The sequence below is a fragment of the Mauremys reevesii genome, linkage group 6 (assembly GCF_016161935.1).
Source record: "Mauremys reevesii isolate NIE-2019 linkage group 6, ASM1616193v1, whole genome shotgun sequence".
Classification (NCBI taxonomy): Eukaryota; Metazoa; Chordata; order Testudines; family Geoemydidae; genus Mauremys; species Mauremys reevesii.
Window position 1 is genome coordinate 43,480,638 of NC_052628.1, and position 25,663 is coordinate 43,506,300.

At 40.0% G+C, this 25,663-nt stretch overlaps 1 protein-coding gene across 1 annotated transcript in view; it reads left to right on the forward strand.

Annotated features, from left to right (window-relative positions):
• The window catches only part of TBCA (tubulin folding cofactor A), a 52,437-nt gene extending 27,086 nt beyond the window's left edge, over window positions 1-25,351 (forward strand). The window contains exons 2-4 of the mRNA XM_039542838.1: window positions 6,195-6,300; window positions 22,992-23,078; window positions 24,659-25,351. Of these exons, the coding sequence (XP_039398772.1) occupies window positions 6,195-6,300; window positions 22,992-23,078; window positions 24,659-24,739 (274 nt within the window). The 3' untranslated portion in view covers window positions 24,740-25,351. The remainder of the gene's footprint in view (window positions 1-6,194; window positions 6,301-22,991; window positions 23,079-24,658) is intronic.
• The last annotated feature ends 312 nt before the right edge of the window (window positions 25,352-25,663 follow it).

Here is a 25,663-nt window from a genome sequence, read left to right on the forward strand (position 1 = left end):
GATGAAACATGCAGAGACAGGAAGTGCAGGGAGGAAGGGGGAGCATTATCAGGGCAATAATTTTGTTCGCAATTAGTTCTGCTGACGTTTTTGGTTAGAGGTCTCCAAAGCACAGTATTTAGTTTTGACTACTTTTGTGTGCCATAACCAAATATTTTTTGTTTTTGAGAAAATGCTGATAAATTAGGGTATGCTCCACCCTTTTAAAAAATGGGGTTAAGAGGGAAAAAAATAGGACAGGTTACATACGTAACTAGAAATGGCTTAATGATACTTTAGCACAGTCCACTAAGAGAAATGTCTGAAATCAAAAGTTTTCTGTGGTGTGAATGCAAACATCAGTAGTGTGCGTGAGAGGCGGAAAGTGAAATTGTTAGTCTAACTTTGGTAATCAAGGTGAGTGGAATGCAGAAGGTAAATATCAGTCATGAAAAATTATCGCTATTTCAGTTTTAATATTGTAATTTAAGGAGTTACCAACAGTGGTAATGGTTAAAATACTTTGGCCACATTTTTCAAAGCTGAGTGCGTATAGTTCCACTTTTAAATCTATGTTTAGTACTTAAACAGAACTAGGTACCTACATGTAGATTTAGGAGCTAACATCATGAGTATCTAGGCTTGAAAAATGTTGCTTAGTACCGTATATTTATCTTGCTGGTATCCTTTTCTTAAGCTGGGCCCTAAAGTATGGTCCTGTCTTTTTGGTTGTAAGGAGTGGTGGTTGAATGGTGGTTATTTTCAAAAGTGCAAACTGTATGTATGCAGTACAGTAAATTCTTTTGGTATTTTGGCATAGTACACTGTAATTGTATGAACATTTTTAATATGTAAATATCCTTTCATCAGCCATACACGTGGGCATGCTTATCTTCTTACAACAGTTCATGAGATGGGGTAAATAAGGCGCAAAGTACTTGCCAGCCCAATAGCTGTAACTTATAAAATACTTTCATCACACTGAGTAGTCTGTTCAAAAATGTGTAAATTCTGAAAAACTTGAGTCCAGTCTTTCTTCTACCTTTTATAATAAGGCAGTAATGTTTATCATAGTTTAAACCAGTGTTTTGATATTGGTGACATATAAACTTGTAAGCAAGTTCCAAAGTGTATGTGGTGTTTTTAAACTTATTTTTATTTCCTCTAGAGGAGCTTTACCTACAACAGGGCCAGCAAACCCTGCTTCTGATGTGTTTAGCTTGCACCTTAGTGAGCTTCCAGGGGGTTTTCAGTTGTGCTTATGTGATTGGAGAAACAAACCTTTTTATTTGCTTGTATGGCTATAGTTTGTAAAGTCGCTGATTGTAGAGTTGGTTTATGAATATAAATGTTAGTTGATTGTCACTTATATTTTCATATATAACAAGCTTAAGTTTAGCTTTTTTAGCTAATACAAACAAATTCTAAAGTGTTCGTTTTAGCGGTGCAGTTGAGTTTAATTGTAACAATAATGCTTAGACATTTCATTTTAATAAGTTTAAATATTTTACATCAAACAACCTATAAATAAGAATTTGGGTACAGTAATTCAAAAGTCAACTATCTCACAGTTAATTACACAGTTAATAACAGAAAAATTAACTTTTTTTTAGGAAACTTAACAAACAAAAGAATATTATTACCTTGACCTAAAGCATTCCATCCTGATCAGAAAGTTATCCAGTCCTTTATAAAATTGTACTTTTTGATGCTGATGCCAGGTCCAGGACTGGTGCTTAGAAAAGTTTACTGCTACTCCAAAGTATTTGTGACCCTATCAGGCTATTCAGTTTATATTCTTTCATCTTTTCCCCTAACATGATTTTTAGCTGTGACTATTTTGACAAAGTAATACAGGTGAAGTTTATAATGGAAGTTTTGGTTGGTACATTAATGTTGGTTAAAGGTGTGGGTTTTTATGATATTTCTATACCAGCAAAAGCCCTAATACATGTTGTTCAGATCTCTAGTATCCATAAAAATCCTTCTTGTTTGGTCATCATAATAGAATCATATAGTAAACCTGAGCAGTTGGTGTCTGAATTTGCTCAATAATAGCCAGCTTTGATCAGCCAGCTGGCCAGCCAGATAAGTCCAGCTTTTACTTTATTTATTAGTGCTAATGGGAGTTTGTGGTACATAGTTTTTGGCAGCACACTGGGTTATTTTATGTCGAGAACATATTGCAAACTAGAAGGAATTCTATTAAACTGGAATCTTTAGTGCTATAGTTGTTAGACTTGAATTTACTTGAGGTGATCTTAATGGTTTGCTGGAAAAAGGGGATTATATCAAAGAGCACCCAGTTTCCAAATCTGGGTCCAGTGTTAAGGCTAAAAAGTGGGTGTGTTGTCTCCCTTTGAAAAAACAGATTTTAAGAAAATTTCCCATATGCTGGTGCTAGTTATCAAGGTTAAATTATGGGTCCACTACATACCATGATACATACTAGTTCTGGGATTCTGAGTTTGCAAAAGGCCCTTTTGGAGCAAACATTTTAAGAACCTTGATACTATTGAGATGCTGTGTTTGGGAAGTTGACTTTGTAATATTATTTTGTGATCAGATTTGATGTATGGAATTACATCTACTCACTTCTGTACTGTGGTGTGAAATATAACTATGATCTAGAAAAGAGATTCTTGCACTGAAGAATTGGCTGGTCACATGGGCTTGCTCCTCCTGCTAATTTGCACCTACCAACTTGCATTAAAAGAAGATAAAAATATGATACTTTCTTAATTTAGTTTTCCATATAAAGCATTGCTGTAATTACCACAGGGAAGGGAGGTCGTATGCAAGACATCTCTGTATTAATATATGGTTCATGCTATCAGAGTCTGAACTCCTATGCTAAATAGAGGAGGTGATTACACTGTCTTTTAAAGTATTATCTACATTAAAATTCTCATTTTATGCAGGAATGGGGTCCCTAGCCTCTGTTTGCCAGAAGCTGGGAATGAGTGACGGGATGGATCACTTGATTACCTGTTCTGTTCATTCCCTCTGGGGCACCTGGCACTGGTTACTGTCGGAAGACAGGATACTGGGCTAGATGGGCCTTTGGTCTGACCCATTCTTATGTAATTACAGTTCTTTGAGTAATTGAACATGTCCATCCCACTTCAGGTGTGGGCATGCCCAGTGCACCAGAGTGGAGACTTTTTTTTCCCCTTAGAGGTACCTGTTGGGGCGGCACATGTCTTCAGCTGCCTCATGCTGCTGTGCAGTGATATAAAGGGTGGCCCCCGATTCTCCTCAGTTCCCTCTGACTGCCCATGATCAGTAGTCAGTGTGTGTTTGCTTGCTTTGCAAGTGTTCTGTCTTTCCTAAGAATTCTTAGTGTACTTCTCAGTTGTTAATCAGACCTTTAGTTATTTTATTTAGTTTTTCTTAGATTGTCAGTTTGTGCTTGTTCTGGGTGCTGACTGTCAGTATTGAGGCATGCTCAGCCTCCAGGCTTTAAGCCTTGCATTGGCTGCAAGTCTATGCCAATAAGTAACCCTCATTCCAAATGCTGCATGAGGGTCACATCTAGGACCACTGTGAAATCTGTGGACATTTCAAGTCCTGGATCAAAAAGGATAGGAAGGTGAGGCTTTGTCTTCTTCTCATGAGCCACCTTGTGTCCACCATCTGAACTGTCCCACTCAGGGTGAGCACCGAGTACTTCTACGCCAGTTAGTGAACGTCTGAACATTGCAGCATTTCCCCTTTCCTGGTAGTGAGGAAGAAGCAACAGACAGCATGCCTCAAAGGCACCAACCTTTTCCAAAAGACTGAGGTACCCAGTACTGTCTACCAGCAAGCAAACTGGAGAGCAGGGCAGAGTAACCTCTGGAAAGAGGTGCTCCCTGGTACTGACTTTGTCTCATTCAGGGTTTTTGATTCTAGCACCAGTACCTTTGTCATTGAGGCCTACACCTGCTGTGGTTCTGACCCCTTGAATGCGGCAGCAGCAAGAGAACCTTTTGGTACTGATGATGCCAGAGGTATATGCTGCTGTGCAAGACCTGTTAAGTCTCTTGGTACCAGATTCTCCAGCAGCATAGGAGACAAGTTGTCCAGTACTGATTGAACCTCAGACTTTGACATACCTACAAGTAAGGTCAAGCCCTCAGCTCCGTGGCAGACTTCAGATTCTCCACTGCATCCTCACCTGGTGCCTTCCAGAGGCAAAACCAGTATACTGTCCCTGGTACTGACCTTTCTGGAGACACACCATCGAATTGCGACACCTTATGGTACAGTGCATCTCTGGTCAGATGACTCTGATTTTTCTTCAGAGGCAGTGGTTTTCAACCTACGGCCCAATCGGCGCACAGCTGTGGCCCATGTGACATCCTCAAGGGCAGGTAGTATTGGATGTGGCCCACAGTGGTAAATAGGTTGAGAACCACTGCTTTAAGGTCTACCCTCGCTCCAGGGATAAAGGCATCACTCCTTTTCCTCCAGAGGATCCTACTCCTGGTACCCAGAAGTGGTCCTATGGTGATCTGGGGACCCGGATCCTTGGGCTGGTAGAGGCCTCCTTACACAATCTTTTATAAGGACAAAGTTTACTGTGTCCACATCTGAAATTTGTGACTAAAGTAGTGTCGGAATTCCACCTTAGTCAAGGAATATACTTACTGATTTTCTTTCCTAAGCCCCATTCTCAAAAGGATGGAGAGACTCCATGCCTTGGATGTCAAAAGGGCATTAGCTTTTTACTAGGACAGAACCAGATTGTTGAGATCAGAGGTCCCCAAACTGTGGGGCATGCCCCTCAGGGACATGCCAAGGAATGTTTGGTGGGGGGTAGTGCTGGGGTCTGGGCCAGCCCCCACAGGGGTGCGCAGTGAGCGCCACCCAGCTCTGGTCCTGGCTGCTGACCTCATGCCTGGGGCCCCAGCTACCATCCCCCTTGCTGCGTCTCCCCCCTCCTGGAACCACAGCCCAGCTCTGGGGGGTGGGAATAGGACAGACAGGTGTGGGGGGGCACAAGGGAAAAAGTTTGGGGACCACTGGTTTAGATAGTCATACCAACTGTTTGTAGCAGTTGCAAACAGAATGAACGGCCTTACAGTCTCAACACAAAGGAGCTTGTCATGGATTTCTTCCTGCATATGTATGTGTTATGACATTGCTAATGTAACCCCACCAAGCAGGATGGTAGCACACCTGGCAAGATCTCAAGCAACTTTTGCACCTTATTTTAGCTCAAGTGCCAATATCAGACAGTTGTAGGGCTGCAGCTTGGTCATTGGTGAATACATTTACAACTCTTTATGCCATCAGCATTCCAGAGATGATGTCAGGTTCGGACAAGAAGTCCTTCGGTTCTTGTGCAGGTAGATTCTGAAACCCACCTCTGGTTTGAACTGGTTGAGAGTCACCTGAAGGGGAATGGACATGTGCAATCACTCGAAGAAAAAACTGTTACTAACTATGCTCTAACTGGTCTTGGAGATGTGTTGCACATGTCCATTCTATGACCATCCTCCTTCCCCTCTGTATAGGAGTCTCTCAGGTAAGAAGGGACTGAGGGAAGTCAGGTTCCACCCTTTTGTACCGTCCCGTAGCAATATGAGTCAGCAGAGAGTGTATGTGCAGATACTGCTAAGGGAAAAATTTCCAACTCTGGTGCACACACCTGAAGTGGAATGGCCATGCAATGCATCACATAGAACAATTATAGAACAGGTTAGTAATCATTTTTTTTAAATTGTTTCTTGGACTGTTCTGAAAAAGTGTTATCTTTGAGATGCAAACATAGCGTATTATACACTTTGCCTTGTGTAACACATCTCTGCTCAAAACCCACGTGACTTGAAATCTGAGCAGTTGTCTTTAGTGACTTGGAATCCATCATTGCAGACCACAAGTGTTTCTCCTCTATCAATAAAGCACGTGGCAGCTAGGAATTTACTACTTCATTTTGTTTGTCTAGTATTTGAAACAGAGTAGCAGAATATCTTTTTAAGTGAATATTGGTTTAAGTAATCCATGCCATTTAATATAAAGCCAGAATTAAAGTAGATATACTTTCTATTATCCACTTGGGTTTAGATCCTTAGTTAAAAGGTCAAGAATTTAACTTTTATAAAACTAGACAGCAGCCTCTTGAAGGGTTGCTGTATTTTTATTTTTGATGGGTATGATGTCATTTTCCAATCATACAGCTTAATGTCACTTTATTAGTGTATGAATAAAATCATTTGATTCTTTTTCAGGTTGGTAAAAGAGAAAGTTATGTACGAAAAAGAAGCAAAACAGCAAGAAGAAAAAATTGAAAGAATGAAAGCTGCAGCAAGTGATGATTATGGAATTAAAAAGCAGGTATGTTGTCCTAAAAAATTAAAAAAATATATATTTAAAACATTATAACTTATAAAGAAAATTTGAAAGTGACTCAATAAAAGAATCTCACACAGCTTTTTCCAAACTCAGGTGATATGAACAGTATACTAAAAGTTACCTTAAATATAAAAGGGCAGTATACAAATGTACACGGTTCTTTGCATTTTTAAATATGTTGCTCTTTCCAGAACTGTTGACTCATAAGGAGCTCAATCCTGCAAGGTACTGAGTGTTCCTGTGAAATAAGCATCCTCATCTTTGAGTTGTGGGTGCTCCGTACCTTGCAGGAATGCTCAGGGTTGAGCCTGAGGAGGGTTTTCTTGCCTTCTGCTTTCTGAATAGTTTAGGTAAACTAAGGCCATGTCTATGCTAGCGATCTTACAGCAGCACAGCTGTACCAATGCAGCTGTGCCACTGTCAGATTGCTTGTGTAGCCTCTCTATGCTGACAGAAGAGAGCTCTCCTGTTAATATAATAAAACCACCAAACCAAGCAGCGGTAGCTGTATTGGCAGGAGAAATTATCCTGCCGACGTAGCGCTGTGCACATGAGCACTTATGCCAGTGAAACTAAGTTGCTCGGGGGGAGGGGGGGAAGGGATGCTTTTCATACCCCATAGCGATTTAAGTGGTGGTGTAGACATGGCCAAAATATTTGAGCACAGTTTTCAATTTACAGTGTGTAGGGGGTGATTATACACAGATGAAAGCTTTTTACTCTGAGTGCAGACAAACTTCAGACAAAGTGAAATAGCTGGGTGCACAGCAATGGACGCACCAATGTACCTGTTGCTATAGAGTTATAGGAGAGACTCAGACAAACTGTATATAGGCACACTATATTTTTGTGATATCCTACCTAATAGTGATGTTTCTGAATTTTGTGTGTTGGAGAGAATGGAGGGAATGGTTTGTGTTCACAGCTATGGAATAAAGTTACCAGCAAAGGGGAGGAAAGTGGTATGTACTCCCCCCCCCCCTTTTTTTTTTTTAATCCTATGAATTAAGGCCTGCAGATTTGTTTTGTTTTTTAAAATGCAGATTTTTTTTCTTCTTGCTTTTACTTTAGAAATAATAGGAATACAGAGTTTGGTTTTGTGGGCACCTCTGGGATATTCAATGTGGACTGAGCTTTCTCATCTTCTAACTGAATGTGTTGAATTTTTAACGGTTTTCTCTCCCAAGCATTTCTTAGGTATTTGCTTTTCAATAGATCTCTCTCTCTCTCTCTCTCTCTCTCTCTCACACACACACAACTTTAAACAGTGAATTAAAATCTCTTTCAGTCTTAATCAGGCTTCACTTGCATTGTCTCTTGTATTATAAACCTATCAGTTCTCTAGTTATCTTTAATCTTCCTGGACAAATGGAAGAATAAATGAGACCTTGAGTGTCTAATGTAACAAAAAACAAGCAGAAAAAATATTTAAAAAACAACAAAAATCCCTTCTCGCTGCCTTTATTCATCATAAAAGGCACAAGTCCAACTGTGTGTGTGTGTGTCTGTTTTTCTCCTTTCCAGGTTGTTATAAAAGAAATATTTAGAATTTGGAAGATATTACAGCCATTTACTCATACCACCTTAAGAAGTATGATCTCACTGCCTCTGATCACTGATAGGGGTTTTTAGGATCTACTGAAATAGAAATAAGAATAGTTTCTTTAAAGATTCATTGACACTAATTGGAACCAGTAAATGCAATCCTGATGCTCAGTGTCCCAATTCATCAGATGATTTGAGGGCGTCAAGGAATTTTCTCACCTACTCTTTGGAAATTGTCATAATTGACAATAATAGCCTTTTGAAGCTCTTGCAGTAAAGAAAATGGTAAAGCAGTACTTTGAGGATGTCTTCTGAGGAGCCAGTGACAACAGTTTTTAAATGAATGGCCTCCGTCACTCTGTGGATATGTCTGCACGGCTTCTGGGAGCGAGTCTTGCAGCCCAGGTCGACAGACTTGTGCTTGAGGAACTTGGGCTAGCATGCTAAAAATAACTGTGGAGACATTGCTTTGATGTTTGAGATTAAGCTCTGAAGCCCACTCAGAGTTTCAGAGCCTGAGCTCCAGCCCAAGCCATAAAATCCATGTTGCTGTTTCTAGCACACTAGTATGAGCCCAAATAACAGGTCTTTTGATCCAAGCTGCAAGATGTGCACCCAGAAGCTGTGTAGATATACCTTTTAAGGGTCTCAGTACACTATGAAAACGGCTGCAATTTGGTTCCTCAGATGACATCTTCACACAGCTGCTTTAGTGTTCTTTTTTGGTATATACTCAAAGCTCTGACAATTTCCAGAGTGCAAGGAATTTTTAAGTTCTGAAAGACTAGGATACTGAGCAGAGTGAATGTGCTTGCTTGTCCTACTAGTCCCTTAATTTCAAGATACTTCTAGTAGTGAAAAACCTGTTCCAGAATATATGTGGGATGGGATTTACATATTTAAAAGACTTCAAGAAAATTCTATTTAGTTATATAGTTATTAAGAACTGGAATTAACTATTTATAATAAACAGTTTGAGAATTTAGCTCTATCTTTAATATTTATACATAAGCATACAGGCAAGTCTTGGCAAAGCAGATTTTGCAGCTCCTGGCATGGTTTCTGCCATCACAATGAGGCTTGTGTCTTGGTTACACTGTTCTGGCCTCCCTCTAGAGGTGCAACAAATGGTCCAGGATCTCCCATTTGAAGGGCCATCGCTCTTCTCAGGAAAAAAAACCCTGAGATTCTGTACAGTCTCAAAGTCTCTAGAGCAGGGGCTGGCAACTTTTCAGAAGTGGTGTGCCGAGTCTTCATTTATTCACTCTAATTTAAGGTTTTGCTTGCCAGTAAGGCATTTTAATGTTTTTAGACGGTCTCTTTCATAACTAAACTATTGTTGTATGTAAAGTAAATAAGGTTTTTTTAAATGTTTTTAAGAAGCTTCATTTAAAATTAAATTAAAATACAGAGGCCCCCTGGACTGGTGGCCAGGACCCAGGCAGTGTGAGTGCCACTGAAAATCAGCTCACGTGCTGCCTTTGGCACACGTGCCATAGGTTGCCTACTTCTGCTTTAGAGTATCCCTGATACCCCTGGGCATTCACACCCCTGCAGTGAAATAAAAGGCATTCCATCATCACCAGTCACAGCATTCTCAGGGATTTGCCTATCAAGCCCAGGACCTGCTAAGGAGACCTAACAGAGGTTACAAAGTTGCCTACCAACACCTTCTACTTCTGGAGCAGCCTGTTCTTCAAGGCAGGTGGCATCCTCCAAGAGCTCACTTTGAGCTAGTCAAGAGCAGACTGCCAGCTCTAAGAGGGCCGTCCTTTTCTTCCCCAATTTTTGCAAATCGCCTGTCTCACTTCTGTCATACTGGGGCCCACATCACAACAGATGGGTGGGTCCTAAGCATGGTGGAAGTCTGATATACATTCCAATTTATTCCTCCCCCTCTCTCTCTTCCCTGTTACTCTTCAGAGATCTTTCTCATGAGGCAGTGTTACTGCCAGAGATGCAATTGCTTCTCCTTGTAGGAGCTATAGAGGAGGTCTCTTTTGTTCAGGGGAAAGGGGTTTTATTCCTGATGCTACTTAATCCTAAAAGCAAAAGGGTGTCTCAGGACTATTTTAGATCTAAGTTCCTAAAAAATTGACATTTCAGATGATCACTTCAGTCTCCATAATCCCTTCTGTGGAGCCAGAGGACTGGTATGCTGCTCTTGACTTATAGCATGCTTGCTTCATGTGGCAATTCATCAGAGCCACAGAAAATTTGAGATTCACGGTCAGCCGTCTCCATTATCAGTGCACACTGCTCTCCTTGCATCTCTAAGCTGCCCTGCATGTATTTACAAAGTGTATGGCAGGGGTAGCGGCATTCCTTCAGAAGTCAGAGGTCCATGTCTTCCCTTACCTGGATGACTCGCTGATAAGAAGTCAGTCCAGCACACAGATGTTGTCCAGCATAAACAAAATCTCAGCCACCTTCTTTGCTGTCTGCCTGCTGCTCAACACAGATGAGTCAGTCCTGTTTCCAGTTCAGAAAATAGAATTTTTTGGAATGATCCTGGACTAAAAAATGGCTAGGACCTTACTACTGTAGGTTTCATGTAATACAAAACCTCATTCTGGACTTTAAGGGTGATCTCACCACTATGAGAAACTGTTTAAGGCAGCTGGGGCACATGGCAGCATGTGTTTTTTGTAGTACAAAACACCAAGCTGAGTTTCAGACTCCTTCAAGTGTGTTGGCTGATGTGTATTCACTAAGAAGGCACCACATAGACAGGTAAGTGCATGTACCAAATTGGATCTTATCCTCCCTAGATTGGTGGACAGACATGTCCAATGTCTGCAAGGGAGTTCCCTTCACCCCACTTCAACAATATCTTACCTTAGTCTTGGATGCCTCAGACCTGGGTGGGAGGGCTCACTTGGGACCCTGGCAGATGCAAGTTTTCTGGTCTACTCAAGATCTCAGCTTAAAACTCCCCGATGTTTATGTATTGACTATCTGATCAGCTTGCATGGCATTCCTGCCTTACATCAGGGGAAGGGGCTTCTTAGTGCTGACTGACAATACAGCGGCCATGTTTTATGTAAATAAATGGGAAGGGATGCAGTACTCGCTACTCTGCTGAGAAGCAATCCTATTTTGGGACTTCTACGTCATCAACTCTACTTCTGAAAGCAGTCCATGTCCTAAGGGCTCAGAACACATTGACAGATTGCCTGAGCAGATTGTTTGTTCATCACCAGGAGTGGTCCCTTCACCCAGACATAGCAAGATCCATTTTCCAGCTCTGAGGATCTCCCCAAGTGGATCTTTTAGCGACAAAAGACAACAGAAAATGTCACCAGTTTTGTTCTTGGATGCTTTTCTACAGCCATGGTCAGGGTCTGCTGTATGCTTTTTTTTTCCTCCCAACCCTTTTCTGACCAGAGTTCTGTGCAAGATCAAGCAGGACAAGGCCATCTTATACTGATCACCCCTGCATGGCCCCATCAACACTTTTTGTTTCTTTGGTTTTTTTCCCCCCCAGCTCAACGGACCTCTGTCAATCCCCACTCCCGCTTTACACATACTTGGTTTCACAGAATCACACCTGCCTCCTCCACTCTTCAGGCCCTTCACCTGACACCCTAGAGCAGGGGTCAGCAACCTTTCAGAAGTGGGGTGCTGTGTCTTCATTTATTCATTCTAATTTAAGGTTTCGCATGCCAGTAATACATTTTAATGTTTTAGAAGGTCTCTTTCTATAAGTCTATAATATATAACTAAACTATTGTTGTACATAAAGTAAATAAGGTTTTTAAAATGTTTAAGACGCTTCGTTTAAAATTTAAATTAAAATGAAGAGGCCCCCCAGACCAGTGGCCAGGACCCGGGCAGTGTGAGTGCCACCGAAAAGCAGCTCATGTACTGCCTTTGGCATGCGTGCCATAGGTTGCCGACCCCTGCCGTAGAGGCTTCAAGGTTAACTTTGGTGGAGGAGTCCTGCTCTAGAGAAGTTCAGGATATGTTGCTGAGTAGTTGGAAACCATCAACTAGAACTGCTTACCTGGCTAAATGGAAGAGATTTTCCTTCTGGGCCCATTCTTGCTTTTATTCAGTATTTGCTGAACTATGTTCTGTCCCTGAAACATCAAGCATTGGCGATTAGCTTGATCGGAGTATACCTTGTGGCTATATTTCACTCTCCTGTGGATAACTCCTCTCTTTTCCAACCCAATGGCTGTAAGATTTTTTTTAAATGGTTTAGACAGACTGTTTTTTTCTGCAGGTACAGAACCCTATTCCGCCACAGAGCCTGAAACTAGGGTTAACAAAGCTGCTTGGTTTCTTCTCTCTCTCTCTCTCTCTCTCTCTCTCTCTACCCACCCTCCTATGCTAGGATTTATAATAAGTCTTCTGCACTCCAGTCCACCGATGCAGACCAATAGGCAAGACCCTGTGTATTCTATAGGTCTGTGGCCATGTGGTCCAGAAACTAAGTTCACTTTTTTTAAAAAAGAAATCTAGTCCTTATGGTTGCAGAAACAAATGTGAACTGAGAGTGTAAACCTACATAGTAATACCTATTTGAATCTATGTACAGCGTGAATTAGCTCTGAGGCATGATGTTCTTGGGTTCCTCTCCATGGGGTAATAACTCTGAAACCTAAAGGTGTGTTGTTAATAGTTTTTTAAATATTTATTTGCTGATCATTTTAGCAGAAATATCCAACTACTTGTCCCACAATCCCAACTGCCTCCCCAGATTCCAAAGCCCTCCATTTTAATTTATCTGAAGTTACTACAGAATTTCCGCAGGAACACCACAGAATCTAAGGGCCTTGTCTCAGAATTTATATTCAACTTGCTACAGATGCATCCATGAGCAGGTTTCCTCCATATGCAAATAAGGCAATATAGGCAATCAGGGCTAGTCTGCATAGGGAGTTATTCTGGAAAAGCTATTCCTGATTAACTCCATGTGTGGATACTTTTTTTTTTTTTTCTGGAATAAAAATGTCTTATTCCAGATTAGTTTAATTCACTTTGGAAATTAATCCACTAGTACAGCCTCAATTATTCCAGATTAACTTTCATGAGGAGACAAGCCCTTTGAGAAGCTGGTGTTCATGTCCTTTATCCAACAAGTTCTGCTCCTCATAATCTCATACTTGAGTTTCTCTTATGGTTTCGCTAGGATTAGGCAGAATCCTTTTGTTTTCACTAGTCACCACTAAAAGTGGAACAGATTCACTAATCAAGATACAGATTCCTGAAAATTAAAATGTGGAAGACCAGAATTAACTATACTTTTAGTTACTGAAGCTGTTTTTTTGTGGAATGGGACTTCAAACACGAAAGATACTAGTCTGAACATTTCAATGTTTGTTTAATGTTAAGTAATATTACTTGGGGAATAATTATCTGTTTTTAATCGCTCAAGTAGTAGTTTTTAATCTAATTTTTTTCTGTTTTTTAAAATTTCATGTTGGATTGAATACACAAAGTTTCAGACTCTCCTCATAAAACAGACACAAATAAGATTAGATGGAACTTTTAGTTTCATTCCAGTCTGATTGCTTTCAAAATCCCTTGGGTTTTCTCCTAAGAATAGATGACCTCTGTTTAATAATCTGAATTCTGTAGTTCTAGTTGTCTAGATAAAAAGCCAGTAAAGTTGCTAGTAAAGGGTTTGACACACTTGTTTGTGCATTTGGAGAGTTTAACTAATGAGCATAAATCAGTCTCCTCTAAAGGCTAGCTTATTGTATTTGTATCTGTGTTCTCTAGAATAGTACTCCTGACATGCAGGTGATATTAAACATGCTCCTTTCAGCTTTGTGGGTTTTTTTCTAATGTCCTTTTTGAAAAAAGCTTATCGATGAGAAATTATTGTAATCCTTGCTACGGCTTTCTTTTTTCTTCTGTTTTTTAAAGAGTTTCATTTTCACTGGGTCAAAGATATAAATACCTTTTCGTATTCTAGACTATGCTCTCTATGCTGAGGATTTAAAATAATTGCGTAGTTGGAATACGTTAACATGGAAACTCCCATTTAGTAAGAAGATTCTACAATTGACATTAACAATTGCTGGAGGGAAATTCTCTTGTAGTTGGGCTCACCATTCCTCTGCTCTACAGAAAGAGGCTGTATCAGACCTTTCAGGCCTGGGGTAGTGACTTGACTCTCAATGGGAAACCTGCCAGTTCTTTTCTGTCTCTAGTTTTGGCGCAGACATTTATTTTTCCTGACTTTCTGCCTTCTGCAAAACTGAAGGAAATCTCCATAATTAATCCTAATGCCTTTTCTTTAATCAGATTGCTAACTTTTTTAACCAAATCATATGTTGGGCTGAGTGAGGGCTCTTGCCCCATATTGTGCAAGTTTCCCTCTGCCTGAAAACCTAAGGATGACAGATAATTCTACAAAAAAAAAGAGCTGAGGAGGAGTGTGTGCAGCCAGTAATGTCAAGGCTGAGCCAACCTTGTTGGTTGACCAATGCTTGTTTTGTCAGAACTGAACTGGCACCACTTTCCAAATGGGTTCCATTTTATGTATAATTTTTCTGCCAGTTGTCTGCCCATGTGACAGTGTTTACATCCAAAGCAATTCATATTCTTTTCAAGTAAAATTTTGAGCTGTTGTGTAGAAAATGCCTGTTAACTGATAGTTTTCTATGGGCAGTGATTGCATTATCCAGTCATCCTTATGAAAGTTATCAAAATAAAGGGCAAGAATTGTGTTTAATACAAATGTCTTAATTCTAAAATTAAGGGGAGGATTGAATTAGCTAGTGACTGGATTAAGGGAGGGCACTAGTAATGAATTTTGCTTCTCCCCCCTCAAGAGTAGTATCTACACTCTTAAATCTTTGCACTAGCTCTGTCTCCCCAGCTGGCAAAGAAGAAAACCTACAGTCTCAGATTATCATAAAACTCCTAGGCAGCAAACCATTTTCCAGAAAGGACAAAATAACCTTTTGCTTCTGCCTCCTGAAATGATCTGCCATGTACCAATCGATTGGTCCTCAGGTAGAGCAACTGCAGAGATTGAAAAAGTTGGAAATACTGAAGCAGTTAGGTGAAGAGGAAGTCAAGTAGGTGTCTATCATCTTTCTTTCTCCCTCAGGCTCTCCACTCCTTTTCTACACAATGCTTGATATAAGTGGTTGAAACCTATCAGTTCCACACTCTGAAATAATAAGCTGACATGAAAGAGAACTGATTCTCTGCACTGAGAAAAGAATGTATCCCAATACTTTCCAGAAATTTTTCTTCACACCTCTCCAAGAGTAAAGAGAGTCAAGTAGTGTTCTGTGCAATTTTTTCCTCAATTAAAGGAGGAATTACCAGCGGTTTAGTGTAATTCAAGCCTTTTCCAGGCAGCTATTTTGTTTTTAAAAAACAAACAAATTTTCATTTTAATAAACTGGAAACCTATTTTACAAATTTGAGTTAGTAGATTTATAGGTTGATATTAAGGAAAAGGTGATCTTTATCAAGCTCAGTTACAGTAAAACATATTTGCTTTTGTCTCCACCTCCTTCGATTCATTGCCTCCTCTAATCTGGCTGAAGAAAACCACTCTTTCAAACGTACCTTTTATTTTAAATTTTGTAACAGGCAAAGAGCAAGTGGTCAGGGGGTCCTTCTTTAGTAGTTTGTTTGTTTTTTGTTTTAAATCATATGTCTAATTTCTTAGCTTAAAACTACCAAGGATCGACTCTCAAACCTAAGTAATTCTGATACTATTTTTGAGAAGGTGTAATCTGGTGATTCTTTTATCTTCTCACTATCCCAGAGTAAGTGATCTAAGGCTCAGTCTTTTTTTCAGAGGTGAACTACACTATGAAATAAGGACACCTTCCTGATTAACAAATCTCTGATTTCTTGGCCCCATCTTCTTTTCCCTGTGCACCTTATCCTTTTGTGCAGTGTTGTTGTAGGCACATTGGTTCCCAGGATATTAGATACACAAGGTGGGTGGGGTAATATATTTTATTGGACTGACTTCTGTTGGTGAGAGAGAAAAGCTTTTGAGCTTACATACAGCTAGTCTTCAAGACCTGAAGGACCTCTGTGTAAGCTCAAAAACTTGTCTCCCACCAACATAAATTGGTTCAGTAAAATATGTTACCACACCGACCTTGTCAGGGGCATGGTGTATTTGAAATCTTAAATCCATAGTAGGTGAAAAATGGCAGGATGATCATTTTTAACCTTCTCATAATGATAAATTCTTCTTTGAGGAATGTCCCTTTGGGTGCTCAACTTTAGGTGAATCTGCGACAGACCATCCCTGCCACCCTCAGAGGAAATCAATCTTCAAAAAAGGTGAGGAAAAAAGCAGGCAACAAATTCCCATTCCAGGGAACTAGCCAAAAAGAAGCAATCCCTGATTCATTCAACACACTTGGTACCGACTGCGGCGTGGTTGAGCCACCTACAAGTCGACATGATCTTACGGTACTGCTGATACTGTGAAAGCCAAAGACCTTAAGCAGGCTGGCTTTGAGAGGAGTGACAGAGAGAAGCCCTCCTCCTCCTCCTCCTTCTCACTACCGATGGAGCCTCTTAAACATCTGGCACCAAGAAGCTCAACATCACTACAGTCTATGGTGCCATCTACTGGTCCCGAAGTGCATAGCACAGCGACATCGGCTACGACAGCAGTACTGTCTACAACACCATCCTCTGTATCGAGGCTTGCAGCACCACATCAATTTCTTCATCGCAAGGACTTGCTAGTCTATGCAACACCAGAATCTCCCCTTCTTCATATTGATGTTACTCCATGCTCAGTACCATGCCAATCTAGATCACCACTGAGATCAGCCCCTCTTTTTTCCAGCAATGAGGATGAAGAAGGGGACCACTCCTCACCCATTTGCACGACCACCAGACCAGGTCCACCGGAGCAATCTGGGTATCAGCCAAGTGACATCCAGGGATGCCACCACCAATGCCATTCCCACCGCATTGGCCTTATTAGAATCCATGGCCTCCATACAGCCACCAGTACTCTAGGCCTTCTGGCACCTACAGGTGCTCCTTATCAGCCTCAGTAGGTACAGCCTCCAGAGGAAACTTTTGAAGAACAGAAGGAAGCTTTGGAACAAGAAATCACCCGTCCAATCAATCTCTCTTCATCCTCTCCAGACAAAGCAGTCATGCCTCCACCACTTTGACCTTAAACAGTTCCAGGAGCTTTTAAAAGAATTGCTGACTCACTCAAAATACCCTTGGAAGAAGTTGTAGAGTCTCAACTTAAACATTTGGATATTTTACAGACCTAAATATCAAATATTATGCTCCCTATAAATGAGGCACTTGTGGATCCAGCCAAGATAATCTGGCAGACCCCTGCAACAATACCACCCACTTGTAAAAGAGCAGTCAAAAAGTATTACGTCCCTTCTAAGGCTATGGATTTTTTGTTCTCACATCCCCCACCAAATTCCTTGGTGGTAAAGGCCATGAATAAAGACACCACCACTCCAGAATCACCCCATACAAAAGGACTGGAAACAGTTAGACCTTTTTGGGCACAAAGCCTGTTTGTCAGCAACTAAGCAATTCAGAATCACAAATTACAAAGCTTTGATGGCCAAGTATAACCACGTAAAGTATGATGTCTAAGATTTCTAAGATGTCCAAATTTATTGACTGTATCCCGGATAACAAAAAAGAACACCACCTCGCACAGACAGTCTTGTAAGCTTCATTGGATGTGGCAGACACAGCCACATGATCCATTAGCACTGCTTAAGTTATGTGACGGGCTTCATGACGCCACCTCTCTGGGTTTCTCAAAAATGTCCCATCTACTGTTAAGGATCCTCCCTTTGAGTGCCAGCAGTTGGTCATGGCCAAGACTGACTAATCCCTTCACGTCCTAAAGGATTCCAGGGCAACTCTTCAGTCTTTATGCATTTACGCACCTGCACAAAGAAGGAAACCAGGGAAATACCAATCAAGGTCTGCCCCCATATGTCCAACCACAGAGACAATATGACCTACAAAAATGGAGACAGAGGCCTAAGACCATTCCCATCTCAGCCATCAAGATCCCAACAACCCTCCTTGAAATAGCAATTTTGAGGCTTTGCTCAAGGGCCCGAGATGCCTTCCCCATTTCCAAGCACTGGAACCATCATCATCCATCCATCCATCCTTTCGGAGACCGCCTGATCCCATTCCACCCAGTATGGCAGACCATCACCTTGGACAAATGAATATTAGAAATTTATAAACATTGGTTACTCAATCCCATTTACCTCCACGCCCTCTTTCCCCCCCCCCCCCCAATTCTCCCTACCTCCTTGTCCCTGTTCAGGGACCCTTCTCACAAGCACCTTCTATGAAATAAATCACCTCCTGCACTTATGTCAGTTCTGATTCAACTACATCCAACACAGGGTGGGAGAAGCTTTTATTCCCACTACTACTTCCCTGACAGAAAAAGAGCAGGGAATGGAGGCCCATTCTCGACCTAAGGAAACTCCACATGTTCGTGAAGGTTCAGTGATTGAGGATGGTCACGTTAGCAGCTATAATGCAAGCACTGGAACAGGGGGACTGGTTCTCAGCCCTCGACCTCCAGGATGGATATTTTCATATCTCCATACATCCAGTGTACAGGAGGTTCCTCGGATTCATTCTGGGACAGAATCACTACCAGTTCAAAGTACTGCCTTTTGGCCTCTCTCTCTGGTGCTCCCAATGTTCTCCAAGGTTCTCGCGGTCGTGGTGGCCCACCTCTGCAGGCAGGGAGTCATGATATTCTCCTACTTAGACAGCTGTCTACTCAAAACCCTTTCTCAGGAAGATGCTGTAGAAGCTACTCAAAGGATAATGGTTCTCAACTAGAACTAAAAATAAACATGTAAAAATCAACATTGACACCCCGTTCAAAAACTAGAGTTCATTGGGGTCCACCTGGATGCGCTGGAGGCCAAAGCCTCATTACCAGTACACAGATTTGTCACCCTTGATCACCACAGCACAAACCAGCCTACAGATATCAGCCAGGACCTGTCTCCAACTATTAGGTCATATGGCAGCAACCATGTTCGTCGTAATGGACCGTGGATTTGGTAGGGCCGTACATATTGTATATGCTTACTCTGACTACATTGTGCTCACCTCCAATATCTGTTTCTGAAATGCTTTGTTTCCCATTTCACAATCCAGTCTATTGTATAACCTTGCTTTGTAAACTTGAGATCCAGTAAAGGTGTGTGTTTCATCATCCAAGCTTTGTCCGTGACAATTTTTTTCTTTTGACATCTTTTCATTTTGCGCTAAGAGCACTAATCTTAAAAAAATTTCTTCCTTTATGTACATAACCACCCTTTGTGCTGGATCCCTTTTATGTTTGCCTGTACACTTATAAACAAATCTGGTTTGTTTATCCAAGTATTCTGTCTTTGTGCCTCAACAGGCATTTTTAATCAGATACACTTTGGTTCTTTCCATGCTTAATGCTTTCATTCGGGCATCACATTTTTCAATAACCCTGCAGATATTCATTGTTCTTTGCAAAGTCAGGTCAGTGACAGTACAGAGAAGGGCTACTAAGATGATTCGAGGAAGAACTTGGCTTGTTTAGCCTAACCAAAAGAAGGCTGAGGGGAGATATGATTGCTCTCAATAAATACACCAGAGGAATAAATACTAGGGAGGGAGAGGAGTTATTTAACTTAAGGGCCAATGCAGGCAAAAGAACAAATGAATATAAATTGGCCATCAACAAGTTCAGGCTTGAAATTAGACAAAGATTTCTAGCCATCTGTGATAAATGAAGGGTGGGAGTAGCTCCCTTTTATGGACACCCAGCCAGCCAGTTAGCTACAAAATCCCTGTTAGTAGCGGTTCTCTACTTGCTTTACGTGTAAAGGGTTAACAAGTCCGCAGGTAAAAGGAAGGAAGTTGGGCACCTGACCAAAAGAGCCAATGGGAGGGCTAGAACTTTTTAAAATTGGGGAAAAAACTTTCCCTTTGTCTGTCTGTCTGTTCTCCGGAGAGAGGGGACAGAGCAAAACAGGGCTGAAGCTATGCTGTAAAAAGCTGTGAACCAGGTATGAAAATCACCAGATCGTGCCTAAAACTACCCAATTTGAAACCCCAGATATGTAAGTAGATCAGAAAATGTCTAGAAAGACTCAATTAGGGGTGTGTCTTTTATTTCTGTAAAGCCTGTGGACTCTTCTGGGCTGACCCCCAAATGCTTTTGTTTTGCTTGCAACCCATTAAGCTAGACCTCCAGAAGACCATTCTTGATGCTTAATAATTATATTTGCTCTTTTAAAATCTAGCAATAGCCTAAGTTTCAGGTGTTTTTCTTTTTGTTTTTAATAAAATTTACCTTTAAGAATAGGATTGGGTTTTTTGTGCATATGTGTTTTAATTAGCTGGTGGCAACAGCTGATTTCCTTTGTTTTTCTTTCTCAGTTCTTCCCCAGAGTGGGGGATGAAAGGGCTGAGGGTACCCCGCAGGGAGGAATTCCCAAGTATGCCTTCCAGGGTAAAAAGGGGTTTTTTTGCATTTGGGTGGTGGCAGCATCTACCCATCCAAGGTCAGAGAAAAGCTGTAACCTTGGGAGTTTAATACCAGCCTGGAGTGGCCAGTATTCATTTTTAGAATCCTTGTGGGCCCCCTCCTTCTGCACTCGAAGTGCCAGAGTGGGGAAATCAGCCTTGACACCAGCAGAAGAGTGAAGTTCTGGAACAGGCTTCCATGGGGAGCAGTGGGGGCAAAAAACCTAACTGACTTCAAGACAGCTTGATAAGTTTATGGAGGGGAGGGGATGGTCTGATGAAACTGAAACTGCCTGTAATGGCATCTAGTTGATCTGTGACTGCTAGCAACAAATACTTCCAACAGCTGGTGATGGGACACTAGATAGAGAGGGCTCTGAGTTACTACAAGAGAATTCTTTCCCAAGTGTCTGGCTGGTGGGTCTTGCCCCCATGCTTGAGGATTAACGATCACCATATTTGCGGTCAGGAAGAAATTTTCCCACAGGTCAAATTGGCAGAGACAACTGAGGTCTTTTATTTTGCATGGGACACTTGCAGACTTAAACTAGTGTAAATGGCAGATTCTCTGTAACTTGAATTCTTTGAATCATGATTTGAGGACTTCAGTAGCTCAGCAATCACTTTGATTTAAATCAATCTACAATGATTTGGAGGCACTGCAACCACCTCTACAATTCTCAGCCAGCTTTCCTACCTTACTGAAGGACTCATGTGGCTTCATCTGCCCCTTTGACAAAGGCCACAAAAGAAGCCAGGATTAGCGCTGTAGAGTTTCTAGATTCCAAGTCAGTGCTTAAATCTTTTTTTCTCTGATAGCTGTTCAGTGGCCTATGTAAAATGAATTGGTCTCTTCTCCACATCATCTACCAGCATGATAGTGTACAACTTGTTAATAGTACCAACAGAGGTCAGTGATTGACTGACTGGGCCTGGTGATCAGACTATTCTTCTGCGGGTGTTCTTTCCAGAATAGAGCTAAGCATATAAATGTGGTGGATTATCATGCATTTCTACTACATATACGTACTACATTCACATGTACGTGGTCTGTGAATAAATTTAGATTTCGGTGTTAGGGTCTTTTAATGGATAGTAAATTCATCTTAACTTTTTAAAAATCCCAGTACCTCTTCTTAAACCTAGATGCTGCAAATGTTGAATTTTTCTGTAGAACCATTAAAATAATTATGCAGTCTCCTTAGGGCCATTTTTTCTTTCATAAAAGTGGTGATCTTGCTATTGAGAATCTCAACTTTTGAATTTCTGGATTTCATTGGATTTTAAATTTGTCACCTTTTAATGTTTCATTAAAGTAGAAAGGTTGTCTCTGAATTTCTCATAATGGAATCTGAAGACTGAATTGGAAACTTTTTTTCCCCTCATTAGACCCATTTTTATCTAAAATGGTTATATAGGCTCCAGACTAGCAAAGAACTTAAGCACAAATATAATTTTAAGCTCAAGAGCAGTCCCATTGAATTCATTTACTCAAGTGCTTTGCTGGTCTGGGGCCTTAATGCATGTGAACTTGTGAAGACACACTCTCTCCCCTCCTTTTGAATATATATTTTCCATTAATACTAGTCTGCGTGTAATGACATTGAAGGGGGAAAATATCCTTTTGAGTGAAAGAATGTGTGAGGACTTAAAAGTAAAAGCTTTACACTGCAGGTTATCCAGGTTTCACAATTTGATTTGCTAATTGATTTTCATTTCTAAATAGATTTGATACATTGAAGAAGAGTGCTGCACACCCCCTTTTTTCAGTGTATAAATTTCAGGTCCACAAATATTCCATGAAATATAAGTGGGTTTTCTGTATAATTCTGAAGTTTGTTTTCTGTAGGTGTAGGCAAGATGTTCAGATTCAGTGGGGTGCCAGTTTGGTAATTTTGCTCAAAGTGCATGGTGAGAATAATCTTTCTCCTAAAATGAAGCAGAAGGATAAGTAATAACTTTTTATGCATGATAAGCATCAAAAATATGAGCCTGCTGGTCTATGCTTTTCATTTTTCTTTGCCTTTGTCTTTCAGTCAGAACCTCCTGCAGTGTGCACACGATGTGATCAATAACTCAATAACTTTTTTCATGCAGTAATTATCTCTATGTGGTATTATCTGAACACTGTTTTTCTTTATTACTCAAAAGATGCGGGAGATATTTATATAACCAGCTGATCCCATTTTGGATGAAGCTACTTCATGACATCAGGGAAAATAGTTTATTTTAAAGAGTCTTTTTTAACAAATGTATATGGAAAGCTTTTACCAGCTAATTCTTTCTTTCTTCAGTTGGGAAAAAAATTATTCTAAAAGACTTTGTTAATTACACTTATAATTACACTTATACATGTAGTATAATTAAATATGGCAAATATGTAGGATATGGAAATACCATATAAAATCATTTTCTTATATATGCTTTAATTTACTCAATACGAGTGTTAAACAGTTGTCTGTTAAATAAGATGTAAGGTAGTGTCAGTGTGAAATGATCTGTATTTTCTATGAGGTAGCTGTTTTAAACATCTTTGAAAATAGTTTTGACAACTATTTTAGATAAGAATGAGCTGTGTGTGTGCTCTAAAATAAATTTATTCAATACTGAAATATTCTTCATTTGTTTTATGGGCTTCTCTTTCACAGATTGAGATCTTGCAAGAATCTCGAATGATGATTCCAGATTGCCAACGCAGATTAGAAGCTGCGCATGCAGATCTTAGTCAACTATTAGTAAGTATAGCACAAAATAACTCTTACCTTTGAGCATTTCATGTCTTCTGGCCACAAAGACTTAGAAAGCCAGATTTTTTCATTGACGGTGTTGTACTAGCAAATTATTTAGCCCTCAGTGTAATAGTATAATGAAACCGATTAAGATTGGACACTTTCTACTTTGTATATGGTATCTTGTATAGTATTTTGTATGTATTTCCATGACTAGTAGTATTTAACACAATAGTTGATTTCAGAATGTGCATAGATAAGTGAATACAAAGTTTATTGTTTTGTTATATCTACACTACAATCAGTAGTATGCTTCAATAAAAGGAAGTTGAGAAGCACGGAAATGGGACATGCACCTAGTGGACACTTAAATATTGAGCTATTAAAGTGGAGTCCCTTGCTTTGCAAGTTATATTACCATACCACTTAATCTCTTTAGGAGAATTCAGGTTTACAGCTGGAACATTCTGCTTGCTTTGATTATTTGGTCATTTAAAAATAATCACAGTATCTTAAGATAAGTAGTTAGTTTGATTTCAATGGAACTATTTTCATATGAGTAGGGGTGATATAGAAATTTAGGGCCCAAACCTGCAGTGAGTGAAGGAGAGATGACTTGGTAGAATTACCCTCTGCTGATCTCCATTAAGGTGCCAGCATTAGAGCCTGATTTTGCAAGATGCTGAATGACCTCAAGTCCTGTTAACTTCAAGGGGAGTTGAAAGGCTCTTCAGATTTTCCATGAGGTGCTCTGCACTTTGCAGGATCAGACTGTTAGACTTCATCTTTTTGCAGGTCCATAGTGGTCTTCAGATTTTTTATGTGAAGGGGTTGGCATAATTTACTGATTAGTCATTGCTACTGTTCCCTAAATTGAGAAGGCAAACAAACAGATAAGCTATTTTAATCAAGGGACTTGACATTTTTCAATAAATCCAAAACTTAATAATACTGAGAAGTTCTGAAAGGTCATTTTCCCCTCCCAACACACTTGCATAGCTTCCATTAAAGTGAACTTTGAAGAAGAATCTCTTTTTAAATGGACAATCTCAAAGAAGGTTTCAAGTCTTCCTAAATGTTAGTCTTACCTCTGTTGCCATTTCTGCCAACTTGTGTGGGCTGCATTTTGGTTTGAATATTCCTTTAATTGACCAACATATAAAAAATTCAAATAATTCAGACCTGGTACTTCTAAATTTGACATGCATGATTTAACTGTTTTACTCACTATAAGCGGGGAAGTGGGAACTAACTAAATTTCTCTAAAACCAATGTATTCAATATTGAAATGCCCTTCAAATTTTGTGGACTTCCCCTTTACCTGGGATGGCACCCAAACAAGCCACATGATGTTGGACAAAATCTTAGACCTGATTTTACAAAATATGGAGGAAAAAAATGCTAAACTGGCTGGCACTAAGGAGCTAAACCATTCATGCAAGGGATATTATTACATCTAACACTCAGCACTAAAAAATGGAATTTTAATATAACATCTTAGTTATTTCATTGACAGCATGTCCAATTACTTTCAAAGTACTTAAAGCTGTATAAAGAAATCTAATTTTTATTTCATTGAATTTCAGGAAAATGAAAAAGAGTTGGAAGAAGCTGAAGAATATAAAGATGCACGTTCAATACTGGAGTCAGTGAAGTTGGAAGCCTAGAAGTTCTTCAGTACTGTCTTCATGCATTAGCCTGGGTCCATTCCATGCTTTTTGTTTGATCACTGCTGTATTATTTAAAGTAGTGTAAGAATGATGACTTGCTGAGATTCCCTTTATGCCATTGCAAATGACAGTCATTTATTTGATGTCTCCAAGTTAGAGAAAGGCCAATACATTTTTGGTTTTTATATTTTGCCTATAGATAGAACACTTAATTGACTCAAAGTATCAAATTGCAAATAAAAAAAACCTGTGTCTTTGAGATAAAGCTAGGAATTTACTAGTTGGTGAGGATGAGTTTTTTGTGTAACAACTTAGTCAGCATCTTTAGGATAATAAAGTATGTGAGGAATGTGATGACAGCAGATATTTCCAAAACTACTTATGGTGGAAAGCATTTGCCTTAACAGATTTCTGTTCTAACAGGAAACAGTTTAAAGCAATTAAGCCTGCATATTCTAACAGGACACTTGTAAAGTGTAGTATGTTGTATATTTTTACAAACTTGTGTTGTGTATATGTAACTTCTCAAATAGATAAGTTCTTATTTTAAAGTACAGTACTAACTAGAAATGGGCCTAAAACATTAAATAAAGATCTGATTCTAAACCACCTTTAAGTACAGTGTGTTCATATCTCAGTTCTAGTTCAGGCATAACCAGAATGAAATAGCCTTTGCGAGGAGCAATATGGTAAATGTGCAGTATTTTCTTCACTATTTGCACGCAAAAAATTGTCAACTGGAACCTACTCGCAGAAGTTTTGAAGTGAACCTTTTTCTTCAGGGTGTAGCTATGCCCCTTTGCTAGCTCTTGACAGAATAAAGTGATTTATTGGATACAGGCCAGGACCTGGATACTCTGAGGGAACTACTGGAGTTAGTGTTTGGTCTGGATGCAAGAGTATTTAAATTTGTACAAAACC